Source organism: Urocampus carinirostris, chromosome 7 (assembly GCF_059441175.1).
Source record: "Urocampus carinirostris isolate Australia breed hairy pipefish chromosome 7, RoL_Ucar_1.0, whole genome shotgun sequence".
NCBI classification, from domain to species: Eukaryota; Metazoa; Chordata; class Actinopteri; order Syngnathiformes; family Syngnathidae; genus Urocampus; species Urocampus carinirostris.
The window spans coordinates 5368208-5391084 of record NC_142355.1 but is presented as its reverse complement, the minus strand read 5'-3'; the positions used below and the strand labels follow the sequence as shown (position 1 = coordinate 5391084).

Here is a 22877-nt window from a genome sequence, read left to right as displayed (position 1 = left end):
GGAGTAATCCAAAAGTAATTGAAAGTAATCCAGTTAAAGTAACCCTACCAGTGCATCAGTTAGCATGTTTGCAGAATTAGCAAAGAGGTTAGCTACGGTATATCTTTTCCGATGTTCTTGAAGTGTCCTTTGACTTGACCACATTGTGTATAGGAGAGACAGGGTTGGGTAGGGGTACTTTAACTTGATTACTTTCAATTACTTTTGGATTACTCCAATACCAAATATGCTAATAAAAGACAAAAGAAACTAAATAGGAATAAAATGACTAAATTTTGTGCAGGCTTGGGGAGTAACAGAACACATGGAACGTCAAAAATGATGTTGGCAAGCTGTTTGGATTTACTTCCATTTTCTTTCTGTCGCTTTTTATGTTCGTTTTGCCGGAGATCAAAGCGATCAAAGCCAGGAGAGAAAGCTTACCACGTGTTGTGAGTCATCATTTTATTCATATTTGGTTTCTTTTGTCTTTTATTAGCATATTTGGTATTGGAGTAATCCACAAGTAATCGAAAGTAATCCAGTTAAAGTAACCCTACCCAGCCCTGAGGAGGGATAGGTTGTTTTTATATTATTATTGTGACATTTAATCGTAACCGTGAGCCGACGGTGGATTTTAAGCCTAAATAACATAATAGCATAATTTATGAGTTGTGTCTGTGTGAAGAACTCATTCCAACTGATTGGATCCAGAGCAGCCGGAAGGTGCCGGGGTTAAAGGTGTGACTACAAGTCCTTGGCTCAGGTCTAAACTCCGGCCTTCCTTTTCCTAGAAAATGTGGATGGAATGGTATCAAAATCTCCATATACTGAAAAAAAAATATATTTCTTTACGAACATCTTTCGGTCAACGTACCACTTTATATTGCAGAACCATCTCTTTGAAGGCCACAAAGTCGATAAAGGAGAGGAGGATGTCAACAATATCACCGGATACCTCGTCTTTGTGTTTCCTACAGGTGGAAGGGAAATCTGTTATGAACGTGTGTGCCATCTAGTGGCCATTAACAAAATAAGATTTCCATGAAAAGCCTTAATTTAATTCTAAAAAGAAAAATATACCAAGGAAATACTACAAAACTACGACTATGCTAAGTGTGATTCAAAGATACTACTACAGAAATATTATTAAAAAAAGTTACAGTAATATTACAAAAATATTGACGACAGTCTACAAAAATGCTACTAAGATATTACTTCAGAAATAATTCTACAGAAATATAACAAAAACACAACTGCAGTAATGCATTTACAAAAATAAAACTACATTACAAACTACGAAACACTATAGAAATACTACTATAGAAATATACTGGCAAGTTCATTTCAGATGGGCCCATAATGGTTAGCAACAAGGATATGCCTTGTGGAGGTCTCAAAATCACATTCAAGGTCATAACATAGTAATAACACTGTTATTACACTTTAAAAACTTTTAAAATATACATGTTCAAATAGAATGGGCCGTTTGATTTGAATTGGTCCACCCGGAATCCATTCAGCCTATTCATTTTGCTGATTCGTTAGCATGTGTCCATTAGCATACATTTTTAGCATGAAGCAGTTAGCATTTAACCATTAGCATCACTTTAAAGCCTGTAGCCATTAGCATAACTCATCAACATGTATCCATCAGCATAGTTTGTAAATATGAAGTTGTTAACCTACTCCTCTTGTCGGTTGAAAATAGTTTGTGTAATATAGTGTAACAATCTGTGAAGCCCTTTGAGACTCTTCGTGATTTAGGGCTATACAAATAAAAATGACTTGACTTGACTTAAAATAAAGCCATCACCGAATTTTTTTAGCATGACGCAGTTAGCATTTAGCCGTCAGCATCACTTTTTAGCATGTATCCATTAGCAAAACTCATCAACATGAGGCCATTAGCATATTTTGTAAATATAAAGTCTTTAAAATATTGCCATTACCAAAATTTTTTAGTACGAGGAAGTTAGCATTTAGCCGTTAGCATCACTTTTTAGCATCTATCCATTAGCATAACTAAGATAGTACTTCAGAAATAATTCTACAGAAGTAACAAAACCCCCAATGCAGTAATACATCTACAAAAATATTACAGCCAAAATATTACAAAAATAAAACTACATTACAACATACGAAACACTATAGAAATACTACTACAGAAATATAAAAACAATTCTAAATCTGGTATGAAAATGTGTGCCATCTAGTGGCTAGTAACAAAATAAGATTCCCACGCAAAGCCTAAATTTCATTCTAAAAAAAAAATATACAATGGAAATGGTACAAAAATACTACTATGGTAATAGCATGATTCAAAGATACTATGACAGAAATATCAAAATACAATTACAGTAATACTACAAAAATATTGATGACAGTCTACAAAAATGCTACTAAGATAGTACTTCAGAAATAATTCTACAGAAATTTAACAAAAACCCATCCCAATAATCATGAAATGAAATGATCTGCATTTATATAGCGCTTTTCAAGTCAATGAAGACTTCCCAAAGCGCTTTACAATGTGCTCCACATTTCCCAATAGCGGCCTTGCAGCCACGTAAGGCGCTAACCTGCTTATTGGTGGTATTAGGGGTTCAGTGTCTTACCCAAGGACACTTCGACATGTAACACGGACAAGCCGGGATTCGAACAGGGATCCCTTGATCTCAAGACGAGCGCTCTACCTCCTGAGCTACTGCCGCCCCAATCATCGGGCAGTGGGCAGGGGACACCCTGAACTGGTTGCCAGCCAATCGCAGGGCACACAGGGACAGACAACTCGCTCGCTCATTCACACCTTGGGACAATTTGGACCGGCCAATCCACCTGAAATGCATGTCTTTGGAATGTGGGAGGAAACCGGAGTGCCCAAAGGAAACCCACGCAAGCACGGGGAGAACATACAAACTCCGCACAGGAGGTTCCCAAGACCTTAGAACTGTGCCGCACATTATTTTGTATTTTGTAAGGGAAAATACAACATTTTGCAAGGGCATGGAGCCGTGGAGGTCGACAGGTATGGAAATCGATCGCACGGATCATCCTCAAAGAAAAATAAACATAACGATGACAAAAATGAAGATTAACACTTGTTTTTAGGAACTCATGATACAACCAACATGTTGTCTTTGCTATAAGAAGCAGTGGCGCTCATTCATAAACGAAGCAATAGCTCTATCTAGTGGTGGTTAACAATACTGCAGTTACATTCAAACACACCACAGAAAAACTTTTTAAAAGTCAGCCAGAGAGAAACTTGCACGGCATCGAACTTAATCATTGACATTTTAGTCCCTAACCCGAAATTTGGGCTGGTTGAGGCTGCAGGCCGAGGATCTTACCTCTAAAGCAGACTGATGCATCTTTTTTATTCATGCATACATTAAATGTACAGTAATCCCTTCCTAGATTGGGGTTTACGTTTCACTGTATCTATACTTTGCGGATATTTATCTTGCATTGTGTTGTGCATTCTGATCAGCTTAGCGGTCACTCCGCCTCTTCTTTACTGTGCGTCAATAACGTTTCGGTTTAATATGTAAATGTACGTAAAACAGCTTGCGCAAAATCCTGCTTTTTCGTGTTTCGTGAACTTAAGCGAGTAGCTAAAGAATGGAACTCTTCTGAGTTCATTCCAGTTCCCCAACGTAATTAATTGCGACATGTTAGCAAAAGAGTACTGTAAATTCCGGACTATACGCCGCTACTTTTTTCCCTAACTTTCAACCCTGCGGCTTATTCAGTGATGCGGCCAATTTATGTAATTTTACTAACGGCCGCTAGCGGCGCTCGAGTGTTGCTACCATTAACTGCCCTGTCAAAGCTATATTATTATTAAAGCTTTGAAAACTCTCTCGGTGTACCGTCTTTCTTTGTAAATATGTGTAACCCATGTATAATATGTATTTGCAACCGTATACTTTTGTAAAGTTTATTATGTATTTATTTAAGACACTTATTCTGATATGTTTTGTACGGATGAACGAAAAATGAGGGGCGGAACAAACGCGGGGTGCCGAGTTTAAGTTGGGACCGCTAAAGGTGAAGGACAGACAAGGAGGGGGTAAAAAGTTGGTTAAAGAAAAAGGAGTAAATGTGTTCATCTGATATATTTTTCCCACCCTTACCTTTGGAAATCTACAATATTTTCCTTGGATTACTTTCAACGGGACCTGGACTCTGCAGGTGTGCATCAAACCTTAAGTACCGGTATCATTTTCCGTTCATTTTGCCGGCTGTGATTTTTGGATTGTGGACCTTAATGAAGGACATTTAGTTTCAAACGCGGGACTTCAGATTCAGATTCAGATCTACTTTATTGTCATTCTAGTACACGAGTATACAGAACGAAATGTCGATGCATCTGACCCCCACAGTTTCCTTGAATGTACAGATATAAATAAAGTTGTATTGTAATTGGCTACGTATAGTATTTTACCATAGTGCCGATAGTGCAAGAAGAGTAGCTAACCAGATGTGCAAAATGGGCAGTCAGGTTAACAAGTCAGGTACACAGTAACATTAACACTGTAACAATAACGCTGTAATTACCATAGTGCAGAGAGCAATGTGCAATGAGTGGCGGGTTTGGGTTAATTTTGTGTTAGTGTTACAATTTTTTAATGTGGGCGCATGCGGCTTATATACAGGTGCGTCTTGTGTATGTACAAAATCGGTTTTCCTCTTAAAATGTGGTGGGTGCGGCTTATATACAGGTGCGCTCTATAGTCCGGAATTTACGGTATATTTGGTATGTTACCACCAATATGGAGCAATCAATGTTATATCAGCGCCAATATTATGATTAAAAAAGATTGATTGATTGATTGATTTAGTGGAGAAGAAAGAGTTAAATCACTTTCTTTGTTGAAGCGCTGACGCATAGGACCAATTCATTGGCTGTGAATTTCCTCTATTCATGTGAGAACCATTTCCTTGCATTTTGGTGGATAAGGATCTTTTTGCCAAAAGGAAAAAAGACAGACAACTGCCAAGCACTATATTCTCTCAAAAAAAATACCTGCACCAGACTGGAGTCAGGACGCAGCGGCTCTGATGATTACCAATTATAATTTGACAGTACAAAAGTTAATTGTAATAAAGTTTATAAACTACAGTTTTTTCATTTATTAAACAAATGTTCGGGTTTGGCAGCACGGCGGTACAGTGGTTAGCGCGTGTGCGGCACAGTTCTGAGGTCATGAGATCGAACCTCCTGTGTGGAGTTTGCATGTTCTCCCCCTGCTTGCGTGGGTTTCCTCCGGGCACTCCGGTTAACTTCCACATTCCAAAAGCATGGATGTCAGGTTAATTGCTGGTCCAAATTGTCTCTAGGTGTGAATGAACGGGTGAGTTGTCTGTCCCTGTGTGCCCTGCGACTGGCTGGCAACCAGTTCAGGGTGTCCCCTGCCCACTGCCCGGAGATGGCTGGGATGGGCTCCAGCACCCCCGCGGCCCTACTGAGGATAAGCGGTGCAGATAATGGATGGGTGGATGTTCGGGTTTGTAAAATGAAATGATCTGCATTTATTTATAGCGCTTTTCAAGTAAAGACTTTACGCTTAAGCGCTTTACAGTGTGCTTCACATTTCCCAATAGCGGCCGTGCAGCCATGTGAGGCGCTAACCTGCATATTGGGGGTATTAGGGTTTCAGTGTCTTACCCAAGGACACTTCGACATGTAACACGGAGGAGCCGGGATTCGAACTGCGATCTCTTGATCCCCAGACAAGCGCCTTACCTCCTGAGCCACTGCCGCCCCCATTATGTGGGTGTTGGAACGGAGCCCAACTTTCAGGGTGTTGGAACAGAGCCCCCATTTCAATGAACCGCTTGTAAATAGGCTTCGTTTTTGGTTTTCAATGTATAATAGACTGATAATTGAATAGAGGTTTTGACAATGCGGATTCTGCTTATCGCAGGCTCTTTTTGGAACGCAACCGCAAAAAACGAAGGATTTCTGTATCAACAATTTAGTAATAAAATAGGGGGCCAAGGAGAATAAACTGAAAATTTGATATCCATAAGTAGTAACTCATAGGCACAAGACATAACACATTGCTAAACAGTCAACTTTCTAAATAATAGTTATCTTACATGAGATGATCGATAAAGGTGGACATGATGAAGCCGGGGATCCTCTTGATGAGCTCATGCTCCACGTATTTCTCCAACCGCTCCACCTATGCAGAAGCAACAAATGGATACATAAAAAAATAAATTAAAAAAATAACACGTTTTTTTTAAATCAAACACATATTACGTGCCCCAAAGACTCTATACCAGGGGTCCGGAACGTATAACTCCGAGCCAAGTATTGTTCTTTCTAGAAGTACCGTATTTTCCGCACTATAAGGTGCACATAAAATCTGATTCTTAAAAAAAAAAAATCTGACTGCGCCTTATGCGGCGCCCTCTGTTGGCTGCGGCTGCATCGGCTCGCTACAACGGGTCAGGTGCAATCGACATTTTGTTCTTTGTACATTGTTACACAGAATGACAATACAAGGAAATTATTATTATTATTATTATTATTATTATATTCCGGTGCGCCTTATTTATGGATCAATATTGAATTGCAAGCTCTCGCAACTAAGAGAAGCAGCCACCGACTCCATTTTTCGCGTAGAAGAAGTGCGCTGTGCATACTGGGAAATATTAAACAACGATTCTCTTTTATTTGTGCGTTTGTATAAAGACCCTGAAATGGCTCCTATTAAGAGACACGCTTACAACGCAGAGTTTAAACTCAAGGCGATCAGTCACGCAGTAGAACACGGAAATAGAGCAGCAGCAAGAGAGTTTAACATTAATAAATCGATGGTGCGGAAGTGGAGGAAGCATGAGGATGAGCTGTTTACGTTTTACAGTTATTATGTTATTGCTTTATTGTTATTGTTTTTGCACATTACGAGTGTCACTATATTGCGATTGCACTAACGTTTAATTTACCATAACAATATCAGACGTTTTTTTGCGTGTTGACTAAATGGAGGAAAAGTAAAATGTTATGCCTTGCTGTTGGTCAAAGATGTTAAAGATGTGTCACGAAAATGCTTTACCTCAGAGAAAATAATAAAACAGCTGTTTATTCATTTTGGGAGCGAATGGAGTTGTGGAAAGCTTGTTTGTTATCTATTAATAAAGTTTGACTGACCTATCTGACTGTTTTGTTGACATTCCCTTTAGCGCAGCACCATCTAATGGTTACATAACGTAACTACAGCCTCTACTGTAGCCATCTCAAGTCAAGTCACATTTATTTATTTAACCCATAATCACAAAAATGTCTCGAAGGACTGCACAGGATTACAATTACAAAATTGCACAATTACCTGATCTTAAACCAGCATGCACTTATAGCGCCTTATAATGCGGTGCGCCTTATGTATGGAAAAAAGTTTTAAAATATATCATTCATTGAAGGTGCGCCTTATAACACGGTGCGTCTTATAGTGCGGAAAATACGGTACATCTGGTTTGGAGATAAAATCGTTGCCATGCTTATATTTTCTTTCCCATCGTCCAATATAAAAACACGAAGCAACCAGTTAGGGATAATAGTTTTAGCTACAGTTTACAGTCACAGTGTTACAGCTGTACGTCTCTGAGTGTTCCTGTATATGGAAGCTCGTTTAATAATGTAGGCTTACTATTAAAAAACACCTGAAAATGCCAGCCAAGCACCCAGAGCAATTTGATTGGGCGAACGATAGGGGTGGGCGGATCTCTGCACACATAGCACACCCCCTTCTCTCTCTTTCTCAGCAACATCTTGAAGGAAGCTAAATACACTCGTAGCCTTCTTGTTTGCATTATTTTGTGACACTTTTACTAAAGAATTCTGCTTGCACCTTGTTTTAAAACCATTATTTACGGAAAAAATGACAGTCTAATTGAGCGATCTTAAGTAAGCGCAAGAGGAAGACTGTTTTAAGTGGTACATTTGTTGATATGGGACACGGGTTTTGGCATTATTATTATTTCATAGCTTTATCAAATGATTAACTGTCACAAACTTGAATGAAATGTGCTGAAGAATTAGCTTCCGTGTGGAGAGCGGGTTGGACGGTTTTGTTTTATGATATAAAGGTATGGCTCTCGAATTTTTCTTTAATACAGTTTAACCTCGGTTTTCGAACGCCTCTCAGTTTGAACAAATCGGTTCTCGACCAAAAAATTCGAGAAATTCTTGCTTCGCTTTTTGTTCAAAAAAATCGGAGTTCGAACGCCGGTACGCTAGGGTGCGATGCTGAGTGGCGTACGGGTGCTGAGTGGCGTACGGGTGTAGATTGCCCCCACCCCTCGTGAAAAACTGTTATGACGTGCGCGCGCACTTCTTTTCGCTTTTAATATCGGTGAACGGAGTGTTTTAGCCCCTAATTATGCCTCCGAAGAAGGTCGGTGCAAGCAGCAAAGTTGCTACAGGTGAAAAAAGAAGAGTAGTGCGTACAACTATTGCATTTAAGAAAGAAATAATAGCAAAATGAAGAAGGTGTGCGAGTTTCCCTTCTTTTGAGGGAATAGAGCATGGCTTCTGCAGACCACCACAAAGGTAAGAAATCATATTCTTTTCTTTATCCTTTAACCGCTTACCACTTTTTGTGGAGACCCGGGTGCTAAATGGCGTATAAACGACCTGATTTTTTTATTTTTACACGTTCATGATAGCGTAATCTTTCGTACGGAAGATTATGCGAACGCGAACGTACGATTAGCCTGGGTTAGCTTCATGTTTACGTTCATGGTAAACATTCAGGGTGTTGGAACGGATTAAAACGATTTTACATTACTTTTAATGGGAAAAACGATTTTCGGTGATCGAACATATCGGTTTTCGAACAGGGTTCTGGAACGGATTATGGTCGAGAACCGAGGTTCCACTGTATATGCTTTTTCTTTTTTTTATCTCTCTTTTGTGGCTCTTCCGAGTCAAGCAGGTTCCTGACCCCTGCTGTATATGCAGGGTTGGGTAGGGTTACTTTAACTTGATTACTTTCAATTACTTTTGGATTACTCCAATACCAAATATGCTAATAAAAGACAAAAGAAACTAAATATGAATACAATGACTAAATTTTGTGCAGGCTTGGGGGGTAACGGAATACATGGAACGGCAAAAATGATGTTGGCAAGCTGTTTGGATTTATTTTCATTTTGTTTCTGTCGCATTTTATGTTCGTTTTGCCGGAGAGCAAATCCAGGAGAGAAAGCTTACCACGTGTTGTGAGTCATTATTTTATTCATATTTAGTTTATTTTGTCTTTTATTCGCATATTTGGTATTGGAGTAATCCAAAAGTAATTGAAAGTAATCAAGTTAAAGTAACCCTACCCAACCCTGTGTATATGTTTGTGAGGATGGAGGATACTCAAAATTCAAATACCAAACCTAACGAAGACGGACGAGCAAACCAGCACCTACATATTCATTGAAAATGGGTGTGTAGCTGAGCTTGTTCTCTTCAGTGTTGTCAAACTCCTTATAGTGTTGCTCCATGAAGTTCCGCTGTTGTAGCTGGAAATCTTCCTCTATAGAAAACACACAAACATTCTTTGCATGTCATCCAAAAGCTGCATAATCACAAAATACTATATACAGCAGGGACTAGAGTCAAAATCATCTCACCCATAATGATATCTTCAATGCAACCTATGACAGAGTCGAAAGCAGTGTCTGCAGACGAGGAACTGATTGCACAACAAAATAATGAGATATATAGTAAACATATTGACATATTTTCAATCCAAATTGATTACATTGATACGTTTTACCCAACCTGGAAATTGCAAACGTTTCGTCTTCCATGTCGACCATGTCCACAATGTTCTCGCCGCAGCTCTGCACACCTGCAGCGGTTGAGGACATTGTGAGACGACGTTTGCTTTAAAATGTAAACCTCTTTAATTCGTCAGAGCTGTGATTATCGCACATGGTGTAGCTTGAGCTCTATACTCAACGACAACGTCAGCTAACCTGCTAGCGTAGGTAGCTCTAGCTAGCTAAACACGTGAGTAGGTAGATACCAATCGGAGTCAATTTATTTTGCTTGGATGACTAAAAGTATGATATTTGAGCTCATTTTAACGATTTACCGTGAACTTACTTCGTTCTCGAATGTCCATGTTGAAAACGATTTGGTCACTGGATTGTAAAAAGTCGTTGTGTTGCCAAGGAAACGTCAAACTGGCCGGTGTTACTATGTAACGGGGCCGACAGACTCAAGCGTTCTGAGTATTAGTTCCGTAGTGCAGTACCATCGCCTATCACACTGTTGTTAAACAGGCGGCCCGCGGGACAGATCAGGCCCACCAATGGTTTGAATCCAGCCCGCAAGACAACAGTGAGAGAAGCACAAGAGGAAAATGAGCTGTAGTTTTAAATATTGCCATCGGATGCCACCAAAGCCAGGTAACGCTTGCAAAACAATTGTGGTAGTATTTCTCCATTTCTCTCTGACTCACTTCTTTTTTTATTTATTCCTCCCTCTTTTTCTTTCTCCCGTTCACTCTTTCTCTTTTTCTCTTTTCTCTATTTCTCTCTCACTCTCTGGGTTGGCATTCGGACTGTATTTGAAACAGGCCTTTTCTTACGTTCACCATGTTCATGATAGAATTAAAAAAATGAAAAATGAACGGAAGCGTAAAATCACTATGCTCACTTTTTGTTGTATGTTCAAAAAGGAAAAAAGAACGATACAAATAAAGTTACATACATTTTTTTTAAGAAAGGAAAAGAGAGGAAGGGGAAGAAGAGCCCCGTGAGGTGGGGTTGTGGAAAAAAAACAAAGGGAAAGAAAGAAGAAGCAGAAAGCTAGGAGGGGGAGAAACAATAGAAAAAAAAGAAAAATAGAGAACAAAAGAGGCACTAGGACACAGGTGTCAAACAAAGGTGGGCCTGATCTGGCCCACAAGACAACAGTGAGAGAAGCGCAAGAGGAAAATGAGCTGTAGTTTTAAATATTTCCACCGGATGCCACCAAAGCCAGGTAACACTTACAAAACAATTGTGGTAGTATTTCTCCATTTCTCTCTGACTCACTTCTTTTTTTATTTATTCCTCCCTTTTTTTTCTCCTGTTCACTCTCTCTTCTCTCTCTTTTCTCTTTTCTCTATTTCTCTCTCACTCTCTAACTCTTTCTTTTTCTCTGTCTTGCTCTCTTTCTATTTTGTCTCTCTAATTTACACTTTAATTCTCTTTCTCTTTCTTTCTCACCCTCTTTCTTTCCTTTTTTCGACCTCTCTGTCTCTCTCTCACCTCACTTTGTCTCTTTTTCTCCTGCTGACTCTTTCTTTCTTTTGTTTCACTTCTCTTATTCTTTTCAGCTTTCTATTTTTACACTTTCTTTTTCCCTCTATATTCATTTCCCCCTTCTTCTTTAGTCATATCTCTATTCTGCTCCCTCTTTTTCTCTCTCTGTCTCCCTTGTTCTCCCTATCTGTTTATTACTCTCTCTTTCCCTCCCTCTCGTTCTCTCTCTTTTTCTCCCTCTCTTAAACTTACTAGTACGGCCCCTGTGAGATTTTTTTATGGCATTTGTGGCCCCCAGCTTAAACGAGTTTGACACCACTGGCCTATCAGGTGAGAAGTCCCTGTTTTGAGACTCATACCTGTCAACCTCCACGGCTCCATGCCCGTACAAACTGTCGTATTTTCCCTTACAAAATACAAAATAATCTTACCTCATTTTTTGGGGGGGAATAATGCATGATGGGAAATCCCCAAGCGGCAGACGCATGCGCACAGTAGCATCAAACCGCTCGCTTCGTTTGCAATGAAAACAATTTTTTCAAGTCAATGACTTCCCAAAGCGCTTTACAATGTGCTCCACATTTCCCAATAGCGGCCTTGTATTGCAGCCATGTAAGACGCTAACCTGCTTATTGGGGGTATTAGGGGTTCAGTGTCTTACCCAAGGACACTTCGACATGTAACATGGACAAGCCGGGATTCGAACTGGCTCATGTTTATCATCGCTTGAGAATCCCGCCACTATACCGTATAACTTCAATGTCCAAAATTCTCACTCAACATCGAAAAGCTATGGGACCACCAGAAAAGGTTTTTGTTTTTTGGCACGATTTGGATCATTGTTTTTACACTGGTGTTTTTAAACTACAGTAGTAGGTGGTGGAATTTTTTTCAGTGGGTCTCGCGCCTTTTCCCTAGATAAATAATGCTAAGGAGAAGAAAAAAAGAAAGTGAATAACACAGGAAAAGGCAATAATGCCCTGCTCGATCTCTTCTTCCTTTATAGTCAATCGATACTCTCCTAATTGTTTTTGAGAGGGTCCACATCTCATTTTATCATGATTTATTTTTTAATTCCTTTTTTTGCCTATAATAATAATTCCCAAGAAAGGAAAAGTGGAAACCGTGACAACAATGATCTAGCCAAAGAAGTAGAAGGTAGATAGATAGATAGATAGATAGATAGATACAGTAGTTCGATAGATAGATAGATAGATACTTTATTCATCCCCGTGGGGAAATTCACACTTCTAACAGTCTCCTTTGTTGTTTATAAACAGATTAACAGGATGCTTTTTTGTAGTTTAGCCACAGCGGAGTGGATGATGTCACACGCTAGTCCAAAAGTTTGACGTCCCTGCAGCAGATGGAAATCTTTGTGCCCAGGGTTACACCACCTCTTGTTAGCAAGTCCACCTCATCTCCGCTTCCCGCAGGCTTTCGTGCCTCTGTCTAGCAGCGCTGAAGCCGGATAGCTCCGGGTAGCTACACGTTAGCGTCCGGGATGCTAGACGTGAGCCACGTTTCTTCAGGATTTGCAGCGAGTATTTCTTACAAGGTCATTTTATTTATTTCTGAACAATTTTATATTAAGTAGGTGCGCATCATGTCAGAGACACTAATTTATCTACCAACAAGTTAGCTAGTGCTACTGTAGCTAAAAAACACTACTCAGTTACATTTGAGATATGCTGGCACCCCAGATAAAACATATTAGCATACACAGCTAACATCATTGTCTTAATTTTGCTGTCAGCATAGCAACGTGTAGCAGTAACCCAACCAGCCACAAAGAACTGGTAAGCATCCAGACCTTTAGGTCAGCACAGGTGTATGGGAGTACTCCATTTACAATATAGAAAAAGACATGGGGGGAGAAGAGAGAGCCAGGAGGAGAGAGGAAGCGGGAGAGAAGTGAGTGAGAAGTGAGTGGTGAGAGAGACTTGGTAGAGAGAGAAACATGATCGAGAGGGACTAACTCTGGTCACCTGGAGCAGTCATGTGGGCGCCTTCTGATTGGCTGACGCTTCATTCTTTAGCGCGCTGCGCCCAGACCTCTTCGTCAGAGTATTACGATTGTAACTCTGTGTGACTCTCCTGATTGCCCGTTTCGTCTAGAACTGTTTACCTGTTTCTGCCTGCCTCCGACCCGACCTGCTTCCGTCCCACGCCACGATCTTCTCTCCAACCCCGGTAAACTCGACCTGCTTGTCTTCCGCCCTCCGATTGGCCACCCGATCCGAAGCTTTCTTTCCGGCTCCGCTGCTGACGTTCGACAGCGATCTCGTCTCCCGCAAGCCCTGATCTGTAACGAATGATCTGGGGTTTCCTGGTCTGTTCTGGTCTCTCGATAATTTTTGCTTATTATTCAAATCAATACTAGAGGCAATAAATCAAATACTCTGTCCCTTTAATTTGCGACTCATAATCTGATGATTCATTTTATTGTAACAATTTCCAGGTTCTGTTAGTCCAAAAAAAAGTAGTTAGCTATACATGTATACGTGCATAAATACACACATGCATACATACATACATAAAATACACAATATACGTAACATTCATGACATATATAACATAGACATGCAGTACATTTGATGTATGGTAAACCTAAACAAAATAAAACATCGCATATGTTTATATTTTATTCTGCATTGTCTACAAATAACATGAGTATAGGCACACAATTATAAAATAACACTTTTCAGTTTATATTACTGTCCCGTAGTATACCAACAGCAGCCAGCTACTCTCCCATTCGTTGGAATATTCAGAGTAAAAAAAGGAAATGCCTTGCGCACAAATTGTGACATACGAGAGCAGCCACGTCCAAAGTCCGGCCCGCGGGCCATTTACGGCCCGTGGTCAAATTTTTATTGGCCCTCGGCCTCTGTCATAAAATTAATATGTGGCTCGCCAGTAATGTTGAAAGCACTATAATATCATTTGGCCACCTTGCCTATGGCTTTCTGTGAGAATATAAGCCCACCCCATTTACAACATGTGGAAATAAAAAAGAAAACTGAGAGAAAATTCGGGTAGTTTTTTCACCCAAATCCGGAACAAATCCTAATTTGCCAAGAGACTATTTTTAAAAAAAAGTAATTTCAAGAGGCACTGCAAGCCCAAAAGTGCTACAAAAACCTAATTGTAAATGAACACTGTGAAAAGGGGAAGCAAATGGAAGCTGTTTTAACGGCACTGCTGCGCTTTTTTATGGTACAAAGGAGAGCTGCGAGGCCGTGCCGCTGAACGCCAAGCACTGAAAACTATTCACTGAGGATGAATTTACAGTGGAACCTCGGTTCTCGACCATAATCCGTTCCAGAACCCTGTTCGAAAACCGATTTGTTCGATCACCGAAATCATTTTTCCCATTAAAAATAATGTAAATCATTTTAATCCGTTCCAACACCCTGAATGTTTACCTTAAATGTTTAACGTAAACTAAAGCTAACCCAGGCTAATCGTACGTTCGCGTTATCGTAGTCTTCCGTACGAAATATTACGCTCACATGAACGTTTAAAAATAAAAAATCAGGTCGTTTACAAGTCATTTAGCACCCGGGTCTCCACAACAAGTGGTGAGCGGTTCATTGGAAAGGGGGCTCCGTTCCAACACCCTCAATATTGGGCTCCGTTCCAACACCCTGAATGTTTAACTTAAACTTGAAGCTAACCCTGGCTAATCGTACGTTCGCGTTATCGTAATCTTATGAATAGGATTTCTTACCTTTGTGGTGGTCAGCAGAAGGCGCTCGTACACCTCCTTCATATTTGGCTATTATTTCTTTCTTAAATGCAATAGTTGTACACACTACTTTTCTTTTTTCACCTGTAGCAACTTTGCTGCTTGCACTGACTTTCTTCGGAGGCATAATAAGGGGCTGAGACACCCGTACGCCGCTCAGCATCGCACCCTAGTTCGAAAACCGAGGTTCCACTGTATTAAAAACTGTTCAAAGAATGCAAGGCTAAATAGTCGGCCCTCATACATTTTCACTTTACCGAATCTGTCCCGCTTTTTGAAAAGTTTGGCCACCTTTGTACTAGAGGATGTTTCAAAATGATCCATTTAACAAATTTTGTGTGATATGCTTCTGCCGTTGTTGTAATGAGAAATAAAAATATGGCATGTGGACAAAATATGTGTCGAAGTTACCCTTTTGGTTTTTAATGGCCCGGAGGCAAAAGATGGAAAATGTTTTGAAAAGAAAGTTGCTTTGGAATTCTTTTTCACCAAAACCTAGGGAAGACAACCTTTTACTTTTGTTATTATGAGGCCCATTTATAATTATTGGATACATTCTGTAAAGTCCACGGAATAATTGATTCGGAGATATTTTCCAACACCCATGAAAACCTCTCATAAGTAAATATCCATTCTCTGCGCACATGAGACAAATTGATTTTCCAAATGCACAATATTGTGAGAAATAAAACATTTAAGTACTGTATTTTACAAAAATGATCAAATCAGGTGTAATACTGCAAAGTTTCTGTGCACCTGACCTGGCCTTTGAGTCTGGGGGTCTCCAATCAGTGTTCCCTCTAAGCTGCCCGCGTGCGCAATTGCGCACTGCTCGCACATTCTCAGCGCACAAGAAAATCTAGCCAGCGCACAAAAATCAGGGCTCAAAATTACCAATTAAGAAGCGACTTAAGTCAAAGATACAGTGCATGAAGGTAAAAATACACGGGTTCCCCTGATGTTGTGTCCTAAATGCGGTATTTTGAAGTCAATGTCGAACGAAGTTGAAAAGTAAAGTCAGTAGAGTTTGTCGAGAACCGGCTGCTTCGGCTCGGCTCACTACAAGGAACCGGCTCTTTCGGGTCCTAAACGGCTCTTCAGGTTGTTTTTGCTTCTTTAATCCCAACATGACCAAATATTATGTGAAATTATGCACAAAATGACTTAAAGGAATGGGGGAATAGAACAACAACAAAAAAATACCAAAATGAAAAAGTAGTGAAAAGCTGAGAAAAAATTAAACAAAAGGAATAGAAAAAAAAGAATGAAAAATTTAGAAAAAAAGACAGAAAACAGAAAAGAAAAAAATGTTGGAAAAAAGTAAATAGAGAACAAAAAGATAAAAGTAACAGCTTGGAAAAAATAAACAGGAAATTAAAAGAAAGTAGAAAAAAAAACACAGAAAAAAGAAGGAAAAGTTTGTGTTGCATTCAAATAATTTCCAATGATATCAAGTGAATCTTGTTGCCAACATTGTACTTCCACTAAAAAATGTGATTAAATACAGCTGTGTATCGTGCAACCGACTAAACAAGCCCCCAAAAATGTTAATATTATGCGGCAAAAGATATCAGGAAATAAAAAGAAATGGATATCTTGTGAAAGAATTGTAAGAACAAACGATGTTTGTAGGCCGTACAACCTTTGCAATAGTATGAGTCGATTCATTTAAAAGAGAAAAATAATTTTGCATTGCCAGAAACTCAGCAAAATGTAACTTGATGTCAAGTTTTGACTTGTTTGATAATGATTTAGTTGCCACACTTGGGATTGCTGTTGCTCACTGTTGTTTCAAGCGTTCCTCACCGACTTTGTGTGAACGCTCAGACCCGTGGAAAATTACAGGGAACATTGTCTCTGTAAATAGCTCACTAGTGATTGGTCATTGTAGTTCTCTGCGAAATTTTAATTTTAACCGACATGATGTGTTAGTTGAACTATACTTCTAAAAATCACTACCTTGTTTTAACAAAGTAACAACATAGTAATAAAATGATAAATTGTTATTTTAGATGAAACTGGTAGCCCTTTGCACCAAAAGGTAACAAAAAGTTGCTCTCAGCTTCAAAAAGGGTGGTGATCAGTGTTCCCTTCAAGTTGCGCGCGTGCGCAATTGCGCACTCCTCGCACAATTGCGCACTGTTTCCACATTCTCAGCGCACAAGAAAATCTAGCCAGCGCACAAAAATGAGGGCTCAAAATTACTAATTAAGAAGCGAATTAAGTCAAAGTTACAGTGCATGAAAGTAAAAATACACGGGTTCCCCTAACGTTGTGTCCTAAATGCGGTATTTTGAAGTCAATGTCGAACGAAGTTGAAAAGTAAAGTCAGTATAGTTTGTCGAGAACCGGCTTCTTCGGCTCGCCTCACTAAAAGGAACCGGCTCTTTCGGGTCCTAAACGGCTCTTCAGGTTGTTTTTGCTTCTTTAATCCCAACATGACCAAATATGATGTAAAATTATGCACAAAATGACTTAAAGGAATGGGGGAATAGAACAAAAAAGAAAAACAAAATAGCAAAATGAAAAAGTAGTGAAAAGCTGAGAAAAAATGAAACAAAAGGAAGAGAAAAAAAAAGAATGAAAAAATTAAAAAAAAGAAAAGAAAGAAATATAGGAAAAAAGTAAATAGAGAACTAAAAGGAACCGGCTCTTTCGGGTCCTAAACGGCTCTTCAGGTTGTTTTTGCTTGTTTGATCCCAACATGACCAAATATTATGTAAAATTATGCACAAAATGACTTAAAGGAACGGGGAAATAGAACAAAAAAATACCAAAATGAAAAAGTAGTGAAACGCTGAGAAAAAAAAGAAATAAAAGGAAGAGAAGAAAAGAAGGAAATAAAAAAAAGACAGAAAAAAAGAAAAGAAAGAAATGTAGGAAAAAAAGTAAATAAAGAACAAAAAGAAAAAATTAGAGGGAACATTGGTGGTGATCCCTGGATTAGACTGATAAATTTGAATCTATCTGTGCACCCACTGTGCTGTTTTGTTGTTTACTTCTGCAGTGCATGTTGGCAGCACAGGTGCTGAGTTCACTCTTTACTTGCTCTTCTTTCATGAAAAGATCGACTAATAATATCTTCTCCTTATGGATCTGGAGGCTGATGTCTTTTGGGATGTCTGGGATCAGCCAGTCCACAAGGTCATTCATCAGCATGACAACATTCTGAGAGAAAAGAGAAAATCAAAGAAATGAGTGATAGTCTTTTAATACTGTAAAATTATATGAGAAAAAAGGTAGGACTGTCACAAATGCAAATATTTTATATAATGTATTTTTTTTCAACAAACTACTTCAATCAATAATAGTGGTATGTGTGCATGTGAGTTCCTGGCTTACCAGAGAGGTAAATCACTAATTCCTAGGACCAAGCTAAGGACATTTATACCTGTCAACCTGTGCGTTTTTGCCGTAAAAAGTACTTTTATTACGCATTTTAAGAAGTGTACGACGTACGAGAAAGTCTGTACGGAAAAACGCAATTTTGTCAATTATGGGTACCATCCGGTATACACCGACTATCACGAAACGGCAAATTAATCAAGTCAAACGAGTTCACCGCGGAAGCCTCTATCTCGGTATCGTTTTTTTCATCGCAAACGAAGCAAGAGGTTTTGATGTAGTGAAAGGCAGTCTGTCTCTTTTTAGAGAACCGGCTTTTTCGGCTCAACTCAGTAAAGAGAGCCGAATGATTATGTTGTATAAAAAAGTTAAGAAAAAAAGGAAGTATAAAAGGAGAAAATGAAAAAAGACAGGTTTGTGGTTATCTCTTTAATCCGTATATTACAAACGATAATTTAATGCAGAAAATGAATTCATAATTTGAATAAGAAAATGTATTGTTCTATTTAATTATATTTGCATGTACTTTTTCCCTCTACAGCAGGGGTGTCAAACTCATTTTAACTCAGGGGCCACACGATAGAACAAACATTCTGTCGTGGGCCGGACTAGTAGATTAAAGAGAAAGAAAAAGAAATAAAGAAATAAGAGAAAAAGGGAAGGAAAAGGAGAGAGGGCGGGACTAGGAAAGAAAAAGAGAGAGCGGGAGAGAGCGTGAGAAACAAAAGATAAAAAGTTGTGAGAGAAGGGGAAAAGAAAGGGAGAGGAAGAAATAAATCCAAAGAGAAATAGAAAGACAGAAGGAGAGAAAAGAAAAAACATAGTGCAAAGGGTATGAAGAGAGAAAGAGAAAAGAGAGAAAAGGAAAAAAGGAAGTTAGAGCAAAAGAGGTTAAAACACACAGAGAGAGAAAGAGACAAAGAGCAACAAAGGTTGAGAAAAAGAGAGACACAGAGAGTGAAAGAGACAGAGAAAGAGTGGGAGAAAAGGGGTGGGAAAAGAGAGAGAGAGAAAGAGAGAGAGAGAGAGAGAGAGAGATATAGATAAAGAGATAAATACAAGTACAGTGTCTTTGTGAGAGGCACCTGGCTTTGGCAACATCAAGTTGACATATTTCAACCTGCAACTTGTTTTTCTCTTACGCTTCTCTGAGTGTTGTCTCGCGGGCCGGATCCAATCCCTTAGCGGGCCTGATCTGGCTCGCGGGCCGCCTGTTTGACACCTGTGCTCTACAGTGAACGTCCAAGCTACTTAATTTTTGAACTTTTTTTTATGATAAACATCATTCATGTCGAGCAATCTAAATTTGATTATTCAAATGAGAAAAAATTGGCATTATATTTTGACCATTTTCGTTTGGTGGGCTGGACAAAAATGCCTGACGTTTGTAGTTTGCCGACATCTGTGCTAGACCAATGATTTCTTGTTATGTGAATAGTCCTTTGGCGTACAGATCTGTTCTTGAGGCTTTGTTCCCTGTGACCCATCCCAACCACTCACTGCATTAGAAGTGGAGGAATGTAAAGAACACTGGCACAAGAACATATACTTTACCTGAAAAATAATCACAAAAGCAAGCCGAATAGCGAGTACTGCCCAAAATTCCTTCGAAATCTCATACGGAGTGGTCGACCAAGGTGGTTCTCTGTAGTCTTTGTATCTAAAAAGAACAAAGAATTGATTTTGATATTGTTCATACTATAGATCACATGTGTCAAACTCCCGGCTTGCGGGCCACGTCCGGCCCGCCGTGTAATCATATCCGGCCCCATTTTACATTATTGTTATTAATGGCCTGTCAATATGAACAATGCCATCTCATCCCTGAACATCATATTCTGACGTTTTAGTCACTTTACCTATTTTTTCATATATGACTTATACTATACTCTATACCTGGGGTCGGGAACCTATGGCTCGCGAGCCATATGTGGCTCTTTCTATGAGTACCTGTGGCTCAGAGACAAATTTAATTGCATGCAAATTTTCTCCATCTCGTTCAAAACTCAAGCCATTAATCCTGTTCAGATACACGCAAAGCCAAACCAAAGCTGGATTATGAAGCAGTACTTTTCAGAATATATAGGGCACATTTTCACTTCAATTTACAGTCAAGGTGTCACACAAAAAAAACTCATTTTGGCTGTACAACGCTAAAGAATCCTTGATATAAAAGCTCACTATATAATCTGTGTTCAGATACTTTTTGATGAATCCACGGAACAAATTGTAAACACGCCAAAACACCGGAAGAGAACTTAAAGTTATTTGATTGGGTGAGTGAGAGGGATGGGTGGAGCTATGTAAAAAGTGCAAGCACTCCCTCCCATCTCTCGCCCTACTCGGTCTGCGCCAAAGGTAAGCGCATCAGGCTCCCTGTTCTCAGAATGTTGTGACGTTTTTACAAAATAATTTGTGTAACATTTTCATATTTCTACTTTTGACAGGAGATATATTAAGGAGAGCAAAATCTTTTGGGATATTTAAGTTTTTTTTAAATATATACATCGACATAGGAGCAAAGGAATTCGAATATTATTTTAATGTGAAGTTGTTTAAGTTAAGTTCTAAGTTGTATAATTTAACAAGCTATTTTTATTTAGAGCAAAATAATAAATACTGTATAAGTGATTTAAGGTTTAAATTTAATATTCTTGTCTGTTTTTATTCATATTTATGTTCCAAAAACATTCAGTTTAAGTGTGTTCAATAAATGTTTATCCTGGTTGGCCCACGACCTTAAGTGTGTTTTGAATTTTGGCCCCGTGTGCAATTGAGTTTGACATCCCTGCTATAGATACTGATTAAAATGTTCTATTATGCCATAATTAAAGTCCATACTTTGCAAAAGTAATTGCTGAGGCTGAATGCGAAAAAAAACCTACACATTACCTGGCTTGGAGTTTCCCATCTCATTCGCATGGTTGAACAAATAACTTAATGATTAAACAATGTATTGAGAGGCCTATAAATCTGTTTTTAGATAATCCGAAAATTACAATGGTGACCCAACCCTCAACGTTTATTGTGCCTGCAGGGCTCTTTCCATTGAGTTTTTAATTTACATCAACCTGGCCTTGGTGCACATAGACCACAGACAAAAACGTGGAATTTATAAGGTTTATGCAGGTGTCTAGTTGAATAATAATAATAATAATTTCCTTGTATTGTCATTCTGTGTAACAATGTACACAGAACGAAATGTCGATTGCACCTGACCCGTTGTAGCGAGCCGATGCAGCCGCAGCCAACAGAGGGCGCCACCGACCACTTTTTAAGTCTTAGGAATGACTCGGCCGGGGCGCGAACCACCGACCTCCCAGTCTCAAAGCGGGCGCCTTACCATCTAGGCTACTGAGCTGGTGAGTTTGATGAACAAAAACTATGACTAGTCAAGTTTCAAATAAAGCACGACTGCTGTACCTCCCCCCAACTCAAGAACTCCAGACTTCTCCCAGACATTGTAACAGGGTTTGTGGGGTTGGTTCAAAAGAAGATACAGAAAAAGCTTGTGTCGTGCCTTTTTAAACAGAACAATGAACTATGAAATGTTATATGTCTGTTTTGTAAAATACGTCAAAACTGGGATTAGACTTGAGGTGACCAGTGAAGGATTTTTATACATTTTACTATAAAGGATTTTATACAAGTTACATGTATTGAATTCAACGAAGATTTTTAACAGAGAAGGCTTAAGTTCGATGACAGGTCGCGCCGGGTGTTTTGGCTGGGGAATTTTGATAACAGGGCGCTGACGAAGGACGTCAGGCCTTGTTTTGATAAACGCTTGGTGTTGTTTTGAGTTCCTTCAGACATCGAGGAGCCGTGGAGCCCACGTGTTTTTTTTTCCTCTGGCCCACCTATGGGAGGAGTCGGCACGCCCATGGGAGGACTCAGCACGCCCATGGGAGGAGTCAGTACGCCCATGGGAGGAGCCGACACGCCAGCTTGGGAGAAAGACGTGGGCAGAGGAAGAACTTCAGAAGATCGAGGAAGAATCGAGAGAGAGGCTCGACGAAGAGCGGCACTAATTCGGCTAATTCGATGGAATTCACTTAGCTTATTATTTAAGAAATTAAATCTGCCCCCGTGTGGTAATGCCAGTCTCTTGTTCATTATTCCATAATGAAAAAAGCATGCACTGTTAGGCGAATGTAAGTTGTGTTTGGTTAATGGAGTTTGGTTACCGATACATTTTAATAATCCAATTCCTAACACCAGCTCGGTTGATGTCACCTGTCCTTTGCGCCTTCTTATCCGTAGGTACTTCAGCACAAATTATCCAGTCTGATCCATTTGGTCACAGATTGGCAAATTTGTTAGTCTGAGTCATGCTCTGCATGCCAGTCCAACGGTGGAGAGGGGTTGCTATGCAATATCCCCCCCGAGAAGATAAGGCATTGTCTTACAACCATATGTTCAAGTCAGCCTGCATTTGCCATTTGTCCTAGCTGATCAACCTCCCATGAGCTCCTCATACTTTAGCTGATTTTCACAAATAGAGTGTGCTTTTGATGCTTCCCTATGCCCCGCTGTCTTA

General features: G+C 39.5%; 2 protein-coding genes across 2 annotated transcripts in view; both read right to left on the bottom strand.

Annotated features, from left to right (window-relative positions):
• Window positions 1–456: 456 nt before the first annotated feature.
• arl2bp (ARF like GTPase 2 binding protein) lies at window positions 457–10195 on the bottom strand. Its single transcript, XM_088339581.1, has 7 exons — window positions 10097–10195; window positions 9770–9839; window positions 9619–9680; window positions 9415–9521; window positions 6088–6173; window positions 857–953; window positions 457–769 (listed from the first exon to the last, which is right to left on the bottom strand). Exons 1-7 carry the CDS (start codon window positions 10113–10115, stop codon window positions 671–673), a joined length of 540 nt encoding a protein of 179 aa, XP_088195707.1. The 5' UTR covers window positions 10116–10195; the 3' UTR covers window positions 457–670.
• A 1130-nt stretch (window positions 10196–11325) lies between these two features.
• LOC148362163 (anoctamin-1-like) overlaps window positions 11326–22877 on the bottom strand; it is an 82095-nt gene continuing 70543 nt past the window's right edge. Inside the window, exons 23-25 of the mRNA XM_088340211.1 lie at window positions 19892–19997; window positions 18016–18160; window positions 11326–11414 (exon numbers count right to left, since the gene is read on the bottom strand). Of these exons, the coding sequence (XP_088196337.1) occupies window positions 11326–11414; window positions 18016–18160; window positions 19892–19997 (340 nt within the window). The remainder of the gene's footprint in view (window positions 11415–18015; window positions 18161–19891; window positions 19998–22877) is intronic.

What these genes read in the sequence shown, in the direction of transcription:
- arl2bp (XM_088339581.1), bottom strand. An exon ending in CACCCATTTTCAATGAATAT is followed by an intron (nt 6,174 to 9,414) that starts GTAGGTGCTGGT and finishes GCTTCTGCATAG; the next exon opens with GTGGAGCGGTTGGAGAAATA. An exon ending in ACCTTTATCGATCATCTCAT is followed by an intron (nt 954 to 6,087) that starts GTAAGATAACTA and finishes TTCCACCTGTAG; the next exon opens with GAAACACAAAGACGAGGTAT.